Source organism: Hemitrygon akajei, chromosome 5 (genome assembly GCF_048418815.1).
Source record: "Hemitrygon akajei chromosome 5, sHemAka1.3, whole genome shotgun sequence".
Taxonomy (NCBI): domain Eukaryota; kingdom Metazoa; phylum Chordata; class Chondrichthyes; order Myliobatiformes; family Dasyatidae; genus Hemitrygon; species Hemitrygon akajei.
In genome coordinates, this window is record NC_133128.1 from 84,231,264 (window position 1) to 84,243,267 (window position 12,004).

General features: G+C 43.3%; 1 protein-coding gene across 4 annotated transcripts in view; it reads right to left on the reverse strand.

Moving 5' to 3' along the window:
- phf11 (PHD finger protein 11) overlaps positions 1–12,004 on the reverse strand; it is an 87,607-nt gene that overhangs the window by 58,893 nt on the left and 16,710 nt on the right. For all 4 annotated transcript variants that reach the window (XM_073045924.1, XM_073045926.1, XM_073045925.1 and 1 more), the window contains exons 4-6: positions 9,121–9,179; positions 6,339–6,445; positions 5,723–5,760 (exon numbers count right to left, since the gene is read on the reverse strand). In XM_073045924.1, the coding sequence (XP_072902025.1) occupies positions 5,723–5,760; positions 6,339–6,445; positions 9,121–9,179 (204 nt within the window). The remainder of the gene's footprint in view (positions 1–5,722; positions 5,761–6,338; positions 6,446–9,120; positions 9,180–12,004) is intronic.

A 12,004-nucleotide genomic window follows, 5' to 3' on the forward strand; every position in this document is an offset into this window, starting at 1 on the left:
TTTTATCTCCATAGGTCACTGTCACTTTAATTTTACCTTTGGGACACACTCTCTGTCCTGTGTAAGTCCTTAGCAGTGGTTTAGTTTGTTTCCGAGGTATGTGAGAAAACAGTTGTTTGTAGTCATGTACAAAGATCACTGTTAAAGCTGAGCCTGTGTCCAACTCCATTTTCACTCTCACACCTGCCACTTGTGGAGTGATCCTTATTACTCTTCGATCATCTGTCTCTTTCACACTGTGAAGTTGCAGACAAGACAATTCACTTTCATCTGAGTCGTTTTCATCAGAACTGCTTTCTTTCATATTCTGTACATTGTGTTTTCCTTTCTGGGGTTTCTTGTTTCTCTGTATTTTGTCCTTTTTCTGCTGTTTACTAGCTTTGCATACTCTGCCAATATGGCCCTGTTTGCCACAGTTTCTGCATTCTTTGTCTTTAAACCAACAGTCATCAGGGTCATGCGACATGTTCCATATGGGTTTATTCCATATCATGCTGTTTATCATCCCAGAAAAGGAAACTTTGTGTTGTGTTTGACTGTAGAACAACTTTTCAGAGAATATCACTTAATGCTCAGCTTTTACAAGGACCAGATCTTACTAGTTCACTGATTGGAGTCCTAACCAGATTCAGAAAAAAAAACAGTGGTGATTATGGCAGCTATTGAATCAAGGTTTCATCAGGTTAAAATACCAGCAAAAGCTGCAGATTTGCTGAGGTTTTTCTGGTGGCCTGATAGAGCAACTTCATTGAGCCGTGCCAAATTCACTCTTAGGAAATGCACAGGAAGAGCAGTTCATCTGCGAGTCAGTGGATAAGGCTTTGCAATGCCTCTATGTTGAAGGCTGCCTTGTGTCAGTGTCCTCTGAGGAAGAAATGATATCTCCCTATCATGACCTTTTATCCATTTGTGCTTTCAACTCACAAAGTGGATAAGCAACAGACATAGTGTGCGAACGGTGACACCGGAAGAGCAAAGAGCGAAATACATGAAGGATTTGGATCAAGATATTCCTTCGGTGGAAAGAGTACTGAGTGTGCAATGGTGCCTTCAGTTGAATACTTTCAACTTTAAGACCATAAGACATAGGAGCAGAATTAGGTTATTTGGCCCATCGAATTTGCTCCGCCATTTAATCATGACTGATCCTGCTTAGCTGCAACTCCCCAGCCTTCTCACTGTAATGCAAGATCATGATCCAAGATAGACTACCTACCAGAAGGGGGATCTTCTCCACAGTCAGTTCCATCTACGACACTTTAGGAATCTTGAGTTCGATGATGTTATCTGCTAAGATCCTACAAGATCTATGTAAGAAAGGGCTTGGCTGGGATGACACGGTACCAACTCATGCTCATGCGTGGACAAGCTGGCTGGAAGAACTCTGCCAGTTGGACGACGTCAAGATTACTATATGTTTGAAACCCTTGGATTTCAGAGAAGTTACTGCTGCACCATTACACCACTTTACAGACACAAGCAAGGATGGCTACGGAGCAGTGACCTACCTATTGTTGCACACAATGTGCTCTCAGGTGCACAGTGGTTTTATCATTGGAAGACCTAGGGTAGCTCCGTTGAAGTCAGTTTCCATCCCTTGTATAGGGCTCATCGCTGCTACTGCGCCAAGCCGTGTGGACACATTGTGGAGGAATGAGTTGCACATGCAGCTTCTGGGCTCAGTATATTGGACTGTTAGTACTTCTGTGCTGAAGTATATCAAGAATGAAACTTCCAGGTTCCGAACCTTCGTTGCAAACAGAGTCTCAGAAATACTTAAGGTCTCACAAACATCTCTGTGGAGGTATGTAAACACTTCAAGCAACCCAGCAGATGTGGCCTCTAGAGGCATAGCCAGAGGCTTTTTCCCAGGGTTGAAATGGCTACCATGAGGGGGCATAGTTTTAAGGTGCTTGGAAATAGGTGCAAGGGGGATGTCAGAGGTGTGGCCTCATCAATACCCTGTACAGTTACAGCATAATCTCCCTGCTCTTAAATTCCTTTTGCCTTCTCGATAACCTATAACACTTGCAAACCAAACTTTTGCCATACATGCACAAGAACCCAAAGTCCCCCTGCACATCAGCATACTGCAATCTTTCAGCACTTAAGAACCTGATTGTCTACTTTTCCTTCCAAAGAGATGAGCTCTCACTTACCAACATTGCACTTCATCTGCCAGACTTGTTCATTTAACCTATGTTTCTCTCTGCAGAATTACTGCATTCTCCGTACAATATGCTTTTCCGCTCAATTTAGTGCCATCAGCAAAGTTGGAATCACTATTCTCAGTCCCCTTTTCCAAGATCGTTAATGTACTGTATCCCATGAACTGTTGCGGGCTCAGCACCAATTCCTGCGGCACTCCACTCACTACTGACTGCCAACTAGAGAAAAACACATTTATCCCAACTTTCTGCCTTGTATTAGTTAACCAATCCTCCACCCTTGCTAACATATTACCCCCAACTCTGTGCATCCTTATCATATGGATAAGTCTCATGTGGCATCTTAACAAACGCCTTATGAAAATCCAAGCATACAACAGTTCTCATCTATCCACTGCACTCATTATATTTTCGAAGAACTCAAGTAAATTTTTCAGACAGGACCTGCCTCTCATGATTCCATGCTATGTCTGCCTGATGACTATCCGGATGTCTTGCTGTTTAATGACAGCTTCAAGTATTTTCATGACTACCATTGTTAAGCTAACTGTCCTATAGTTACCCTATCAGTCCCTCTAGAAATGGGGATGATCCTGGAAATTGTGGACCAGCAAGCCTCACATCAAGGTACAGTGAAAAACATGACTTTCATACCATTCATAGAGATCAATTAATTATAACCGTGCACTGAGCTACAGTACAATAGCAGAGTGCAGAATAAAGTAAGTGCGATGGAGGTAGACAGTAAGGTGTGAGGTCACAGTGAGTTAGATTAAGGGAACAAGAGCCCATTCTTATTGTACTAGGAAGCCATTCAAACGTCTGATGACAGCGGCATGGAAGCTGTCCACAAGCCTGGTGGTACGTGGAAAGAGCAGAAAATGTCTAGGGTGTACGAGTCTTTGATTGTATTGACTGCTTTACAAAGGCAGCAAGAAGTGAAGTCAGAGTCTGTGAAGCAGAGGCTGTTTCCATGTTCTGCTGACCCGTCCCCAACTCTGCAGTTTCTTGCGGTCATGGAAGAGCTGATGCCACACAAAGCTGAGGTGCACCCAGAGAGGATGCTTTCGATGCTGCGCTGATAAAAATCGATGAAGGTCAGAGAGGACATGCCAAACTTCTTGAAGAAGTACAGGCGCTGGTGAGCTTTCTTGGGCATGGCGACAACATGGTTGGACCAAGACAGGCTAGTGGAGATGTTCACTCCTAGGAGCTTGAAACTCTCAGCCTCAGCGTTGCTGATGTAAATGGGAGCCAGTGCACCACTTCCTGAAGTCAACGAACAGCCTTCAGTTTTGTTGACACGGTGCAAAATGTTTTTGTCATGACACCATGTCACTAAGGTTTCCATCTCCCTCGGGTACTCTGACTCACCGTTCCCACAAAGACGGAATCATCTGCAAACTTGTAGAGTAGAACCTGGCCATGCAGTATAGGTGTGTAGGGAGTAGAGCAAGGGTCAAAGGTTGCAGTGTTTTGAGGCGCCAGTGTTGAGAATAATCACGCTGGACTTGTTACTGATTGTGATCTGTTGGTCAGGAAGATTAGGATCCGGCTGCAAAGGCAGTGGTTGAGTCCCAGGATTAGGAGTTATGAGCACTTGGAGAAACATGGTCTACTTGGGTGTAGTCAGCAAGGCTTTGTGCAAGACAAGTCATGTCTGATTAATCTAATCAAGGCCATCAACAATGGTAAAGTAGTGCACGATGTATACCTGGGTTTAAATAAGGCATTTGACAAATCCCACACGTTAGGTTCATCCAGAAAATTAGGACGTGTGGGATCCAATGACTTGACTGATTAGATCCAAAAGGCAGAGGGTAGTGTGGGTGGGTGTTATTCTGGATGGAGGCTTGCGATTAGTGACGTTCCATAGTGATCACTATTGTTTGTCATGTATACGTGGTAGGATGGGTTTGCAGACAAGAAGCATTGAAGGCGAAGTGGACTGCATCAAAGATTGCCAACAGATGCAGAGGGAAGCAGAAGAGTTACAGATATGGGCAGAGAGCAGCAGATGGAGTTTAACCCGGGCACTTTCAAGTTGCTGCAGTTTGGGAGATCCGACATAAAGGAAGAGTTCACGGTTAATGGCAGGATACTTAATAGCATTGATGAAGAGGGAGCTTGAAGTCCAGGTACACATTCCCTAAAAGTGGCCACACAGGTAGAAAGGATGGTAAAGAAGCCACTGGGCATGCATATGAGTCAAGACATCAAGTTCAAGAGCCTGTAACTTAAGTTACAGGTCTGTAAAACTCTAGTTAGGGCACATAGAGTCATTGAGTGCTACAGACCGAAATAAACCATTCAGCCATCTAGTTCAGGCTGAACTGCCATTTGTTCCATTGAACCACACCCAAACCACAGTCTCTCCATACAACCCCACCTCCCATCCGCACACACATCCAAACTTCTCTTAAATGTTGCAGTTGAACCCATATCTACCACTTCTGCTGGCAGTTTGTTCCACATTCACACTACATCCTGAGTGAAGTAGTTCCCCTTAAATATTTCACCTTTCATCCTTAACCCATGACCTCTAGCTGTAGTCCCACCCAACCTCAGTGGTAAAAGCCCATTTGCATTAACCCAATCTATACTCCTCAATTTTTCATACTTCTATCAAATCTCTCCTCGTTCTCCTACACTGCAAGGAATAAAGACCTAGTCTATTCAACCTTTCCCTGTAACCGAATGGACCCAGTAACAATCCCTGTGGCACACCACTAGTCACAGGCCTTTAGTCAGAGAGGCAACCATCTACTACCACCCTCTTGCTTCTCCTGCTAAGTCAGTGTTGAATTCTATTTACTATTTCATCCTGAGTGCCAAGCAAATAACTTTCTGGACCAGTCACCCATGCAGGACTTCGTCAAAAGCCTTGCTAAATTCCATGTAAACAATGTCCACTGCCTTTCCTTCATCATCTTTCCTGGTAACCTCCTTGAAGTTGGTTAGGTGTGACCTACAATGCACATTTGGAGTATTGTGCTCAGTGTTCGCCACCTCATTATGGGAAGGATGTGGAAGCCTTGGAGAAGGTTCACACGGTTACCCGGATGCTGCCTTGTTTGGAGTACACCTGCTCTGAGGAGAGGTTGGTCAAGCTAGGCCTGTTTCCTTTTGCATGGTGGAGGCTGGGGGAAGATTTAATCGGAGTTTATAAAATTATGTGAGTCGTAGAGGAGAGTGGTATCTTTTTTCCAAGGTTTGAAATGTCTAGTACTAGAGGGCATACATTTAAGGTGAGAGGGGGTCCACGATGTGAAATGCCAATTAATCTGCTGTATCAAAAATGTTCAATGATGCAAAAAAAAAAAAACACCTGTCCATGTTTAGCAGCAGAGAATCTTCTGTGTCCTTCTGAACCATCGGACATTCTTGAATTAATGGCTCACCTAAACCCACAAACTTCTCCCTCAATTCTGCATCCCCTGATCTGCTCCATCTGCTTGAATCCAAATAAACCCAACAATAACTTTGCCAAACAAGTCAGACAGACTCTAAAGAGTCTTTTTAAAGACTATTTCTCATGACATAAAATCACTTACCTTTTCCTTACGGCAGCTCCTCCCTTTTTGTTACTTTCCTTAAGGAATTGAAAATACAAAACAAAAGTTGCAGTAAGAGTCATGACTATGAAAATTGCTTTTTGCACCTTCAACACGAAAACAATCAATTATTTCAACTGTACAAAATGCAGAGAACAATACTCTGAGCATTTACAGGGTTTATAACATTGAGATTTTCTTTGCAGTTATCTGGCTGAGGGAGGCATTACATGCAATCAGGAGTCAGGACACAGTCTCCTGTCTAATCTAAACTTGTGACTTGGATAGGTGTGCAGTATCCAAGTGACCAATCAATACAATGTCCTGTAACAGCTCAGGGCAACTATATACTTCACTGCCCCAGGCAATACAACATGAAGATCTTGTAGATCCCTGTGGACCAAGCAGGTCATCCCAGACACAATGTCTGTCATGCTACAACACCTCCATAGTGAGGTCTGGTTATTCTTAAATCAGAGTAACAGCATTCCAATAATCAATATACCAACATCTGCCTCTTCATTCCAATCAGCTCAAAGTTCAAACTATTATACCAAATAATCTCCACTTTTATCAGGGCAAATACCGGAAGGAAGCAGATATTGTGCCAACTTACTGACGTCTTGGGTTGAAATTTGTCAAGATTGGAGACTCCGTGAAGACAATTAACCAATCCTCCTTTCACACTGCCATTATCTGTACGTCTGTGAGCAGTTTTGCCCTCTGAGGGAGATAATTAATTCATTATTAAGTCATATCTCAGTCTAGGCTTGAAAACTTAGATCCATTATGCTTTAATTCAAGCTGCTCATGTAATTGAAATCTAAAAGTTTCAAATTTTGACTCAAGAAATAGACAGGAACTGTACACAATGAGACCACTCTTGCTGGCAGGTTTTGGCTGCCTCCCCACCTCGCCAATCAGTGCAAATACCAGGCCTAAGAACAACTCTGCAAAGATATTGAGGAGTATAGATACATAAAACATTGAAAACTGCAACCAGGTCAGGCACAAAATAGGTAAATTGTAGGAAGAAACTGAAGAAAGTTCAAGGAAGAGGTGCCAAAAAAATGACACCAGAAAAGAAACGGTACAATCATCAAACACACGGAAATCTGCAAATGCTGGAAATTCAAACAAAACACACAAAATGCTGGTGGAACGCAGCAGGCCAGGCTGTGGTACAATCATCAACAGGCTAGGCATTCTCTCTCCCCCCCCTTAAAGAGGGGGGATACTGGAAGATAACCAATACAAGTCATCAATATTGTAAGGTATTCAATGTGGAGAGGGTTTCACCTCTGTGGTTGTTCAAAATCATAGGAAGTCAGAAATAAATCCAATTACAAGAGGACCCTTTACTCAGACTGGCAGGAACGTGAAAGCAGCTACAAGCGGGAGCAATTCGGGCAAATATCAGCAGTGTGCTTGAGGGGGAGTTGGGATATTAAATAATGCAGCAAGAAATGAAGGGTCTCACAAGAGTAAGAGGGATACACAGGCACTCAGTGGCCACTTTATTAGGTACAGGAATGGAACCCGGTGTAGTGTTCTGCTGCTGGGGCCCGTCCACTTCATGGTTCAACGTGTTGTGCATACAGAGATATTCTTCTGCACACCAGTGTGGTAATGTGAATGACTGTCACCTTCCTGTCAGCTTGAATCAGTCTGGCCATTCCCCTTCGACCTCCCTCATTAACAAGGCATTTCCTCCCACTGGACTGCTGCACACCGGATTTTTTTTTGATTTTCCGCAGCATTCTCTGTAAACTCTTGAGTCTGCCGTGCAGGAAAACCCCAGGAAATCAGCAGTTTCTGAGATACTCAAACCACCCCGTATGGCACCAACAGTCTTTCCAAGGTCAAAGTGACTTAGATCACATTTCCTCCTCATTCTGATGTTTGGTCTGAACAACAACGGAACCTTTTGACCACACCTGCATGCATTTATGCATTGATTAGACATTTGCAGGTGTACCTAGCAAAGTGGGCACTGAGCTTATGGTATGCGAGGAGAGAGTTAAATGTGATTCCTCCTTGGTATATGCAAAAATAAAATGGAAGTCTGTAAGAAAATGGTGTTAGCTTGGAGTGCGAATGTTTCGTTTTAACAAAGTACAAGAGAACCAGTCAATGTTTTGAGAGAGTAGAGGAACTATTCTGCAGCCAAAATAGTGGAAAGTGGAGAAAAACATGTTTGTTTGTACTGAAGGCTGTAAGAGATAGAGAGGGTGCAGCTGGTACCACTAAGATGGAGAAGTACCAGTGACAGAGGCTTTGAAGAGTATGAAAAAAAGGGGGCACTTTCTTTGTTCAGTGGATAGAGTTTAGAGTCTCAGGCTGGATCACAGCTGGTGCTGAGATAGGGAACAAAATATGAAGAGTCGGAGAATGTGGGAATTGGGGGGGCATTGGGGAATGAGGAATTCAATGCAACAATTGATGGTTCTGTGGGGGTCTTTCACCAGGAGCCACACATTCTGCAGATTATCCAAAGGAGAAGAAGAAAGACATGCTATGGGACTCTGAGTTTGTCAGCTTAATGTCACTTTGCAAACTGAAACAAAATCCAATTCAAGATCATCAGCTGTGAAATGGGCTGAGAAAGGGCAAATGGTGCTTATATCAGAGAAGTCCAAGCGTTGCACTTTGCTAAGTCGGTTTTGGTTGAACTGGTATAGGAAAGATATTTTTAAAGTGGAAAAAGTATACAAAATGCTTACAAGGATGCTGCCAGGACTTGAGGTACTGAGTTATTGAGAAAGGTTAGACAAGCTCGGACTTTATTCTTTACAACGTAGGAGAGGTGATCTTATAGAGATGTATAAAATCAAGCAGGGCATAGACAGGGTGAAAGTACTCAGAGCTGGGGTATCAAGAACTAGATAGGGCATAGGTTTAAGGTGAGAAGGGAAAGATTTAGGGGGAATACAAGGGGTAACGTTTTGTTTTTACGCAAAGGATGAGCAGTCAGCTGTCAGAAGAAACGGCTGAGGCATGAAAATTAAAAGTACTGGCTTTGCAAGTGAAAAATAAGTGGTAGTAGTGCTGGAAACACAAGCACGAGCTGCTTTGTACACCAGCACGAGTGTATCTCATTTTCTTTTTTTGTAATTTACTTTTTTTATTGAAGTTGATCATCAAACAAACATTTCCGTAAGTTGTATTTCAGACATTGTACATATATATCATACAATCATATATATCACAAATCTCCACAAAGTATTTATCTGAGGTATACACTTATAGAAAAGAGTGGAGAGAAAAAAAACAAGCAAAAGGAAAAAACTATGTACAAGTAGGGAGTGATCTTTTTTTACAACAGATTCATTGATTTGTGAGAATAAAATCAGGCCTATGAGGCGTTATGTAGTTAAACCATTTTCCCCAGTACTTACTGGAGGATGTTCCACTGGAGTCTGGATGTTGGCCATCTTTATGCACTTTGCAAAACACCCTAAAGAAAACCCAAAAGTAATGAACATGAGTCACAATATAAGACAACTGGAAAAAATTAACCACCAGCTCACTGTACTACAGAGTGACAGAATCTTGCCTCTCACAACGCATTATCATGCCTGATTGACAAAGAGCTTCATCAACTTGGGCTTGGGGCACCAGTGATCAGTCTTCTGCATTAGAATGCACCATTGCCATTCAGCCACGAAGTCTATGTACCTGAATCATTAGAAGGAAACGTTTCTTGTACAGGAGTAGGGATGCCACCCTTGAAATGGACAATGAGAGAGTCTGCATATTCTCTGAGACTTTAATCCATCACTGTTGCAGTTGGAGGTTTCTGAAATGCTGAATTTTGGGCTTGTTTTCCCCCTTAATGACCAAAGTTTTTTTCACTATTCTCAATGCACATTAGATACTGCTGAAAAACACTCCCTTCCTGACATACTTGCTGTCTCTATTTTTAAGTCATGTGTGCCAAATTCAAGATCGTGAGAGACAAAAAGGGGTTTTGAACTGTAATCTTAAAAGGGGAGATCCTCTCTTAGGCTGGGTCGCAACCAGTGCGATTGCTAAGAGTTGGAGATAGAGACACGGAGAGTGAGGGAGAGAAAGAGCATGGGGGAGAGGGGAGGGAGTGAGAGTAAGAGAGAGCGAGAGAGATGTGAAACATAGAAAACCCACAGCACAATACAGGCCCTTCAGCCCACAAAGCTGTGCCGAAAATGTCCTTACCTTAGAAATTATGTAGGGTTACCCACAGCCCTCTATTTTTCTGAGCTCCATGTACTTGTCCAGGAGTCTCTTAAAAGACCCTATCGTATACGCCTCCACCACCGTCGCCGGCAGCCCATTCCATGCACTCACCACTCTCTGAGTAAAAAACTTACTCCTGATATCTCCTCTGTACCTACTTCCAAGCACGTTAAAACTATGCCCTCTCGTGCTAGCCATTTCAGCCTTGGGGATCCACACGATCAATGCCTCTCATTATCTTGTACACCTCTATCAGGTTGCCTCTCATCCTCCGTCGCTCCAAGGAGAAAAGGCTGAGTTCACTCAACCTATTCTCATAAGGCATGCTTCCCAATCCAGGCACCATCTTTGTAAATCTCCTCTGCACCCTTTCTATGGTTTCCATGTTCTTCCTATAGTGAGACGACCAGAACTGAGCACAGTACTCCAAGTGGGGTCTGACCAGGGTCCTATATAGCTGTAACATTACCTCTCGGCTTTTAAACTCAATCCCATGATTGATGAAGACCAATGCACCGTATGCCTTTTTAACCACAGAGTCCACCACAGCAGCAGCTTTGAGTGTCCTATGGACCCGGACCCCAGGATCCTTCTGATGTGTGCAAGGTCTGTGTGTAAGAGCTGTGGTTCCCTCTGGCATTGCAGAGATCACATTAAGTGAGTCTAATTATTTTTTGTACTACCATATTTTTAACCATTTGTCTTTCTTTCTGTGTTGTAGTGGTCTAAAACATGTATACTGTCTCCTTTCTTTGCAAATACCTCATCCTGCTGAATCAAAAAACAACATGGAATGAATTTTAAAATATTTTTGCTACAATTTCTTATTGTATTTAATAGTATATTGTATGTATTGCACTGTACTGCTACAAATAGGCCTATTAATCAATTTTTCTTAAATTAATAATGCAATGAAAAACCAAGTCTGTGTGTTACAGTGCCACACAATTACACTGTGAAGCACAAGGCCACATTTCCCCCAATCAGGCCTGCAGTGATTGAAGGCAGTCACTGTTTTCCTTGGAATGATCAAACCCGATCCTACATTGTGTGGGCACCTCCAGGTTGCTCAGCCTATTGAGGGGTCGTTGACGAGCGAACACTGTCAATAGTTTCAATAACTGGCAAGTTTCACAGTGCATTCCATTTGGGACTGTGAGTGAGATTCAGTCAAATACGTTCCTGTCTTGCCAGTGAGAGTGCTTTGATGGCTGTCAACCTGTGCTGTTGTTCTTTGCAGACATCAAAGGAAACTGCTTCACTTGCGCTGATCACTGCTTCAACAGTGCAGCCCCAGGGCTAGGCTGAACAACCTTTCTCTGCGACAACACCCACAACATGCTGGAGGAACTCAGCAGGTCAATGGAAAAGAGTAGAGTCGATGTTTCGGGCCGAGACCCTTCATCAGCACTGTTTTTCTCTGCTACTGGGTTGACCAGGACAAGTGACGCAGTGTTTAATCTGATACCCCAGGTAGGGTCCCCCAGTTTGACTGCGATATTCTGGAGTTGTTGCTGTCCGCAGTGTAGGGTTGGAGAATGGCACGAAGGCACCTTGCACTGGACACAAGCTCCTCCGTGCTGATCAATGCAAGTTTGCCGAGGACGTTGATTTGCTGAGAGTGTCTCTACAATGAACTGAAATAGTTCAGCCTGACAAGCTGGGTCTGGACGTAGAAGAAGAGCTGTAGTTTTTTGGGAGGGAGGATGTTGGGGAAGAGGGTAATGCATAATGCCTGCCTGGATCTTGTGACTTTTCTGACTTGGCAATACCTGCCAACCTAGATGAATACCAGTTAACTGGGATGATACCTGTGCTATAGGATGTTGGTAAAATGCTTTACTTATCACTCGGTCCTATGGTCTGATGGGAGGTCTGGGCAGATTCCATTTACTCCTGCTGCTCTCTAATCAGCGTCCAAATCCTTTTGCAAAACCTTAAAAATCAGGGCAAGTCGTGAGTGAAGATATAATTCCCAAGCAAGGCAAGAGTCTCCATGCCTTTCTACTTCAGCAAAAAGCTCTTCACAGTTACAGAGAGTATTGTTAGTAAGAGCTTTATTGTCAT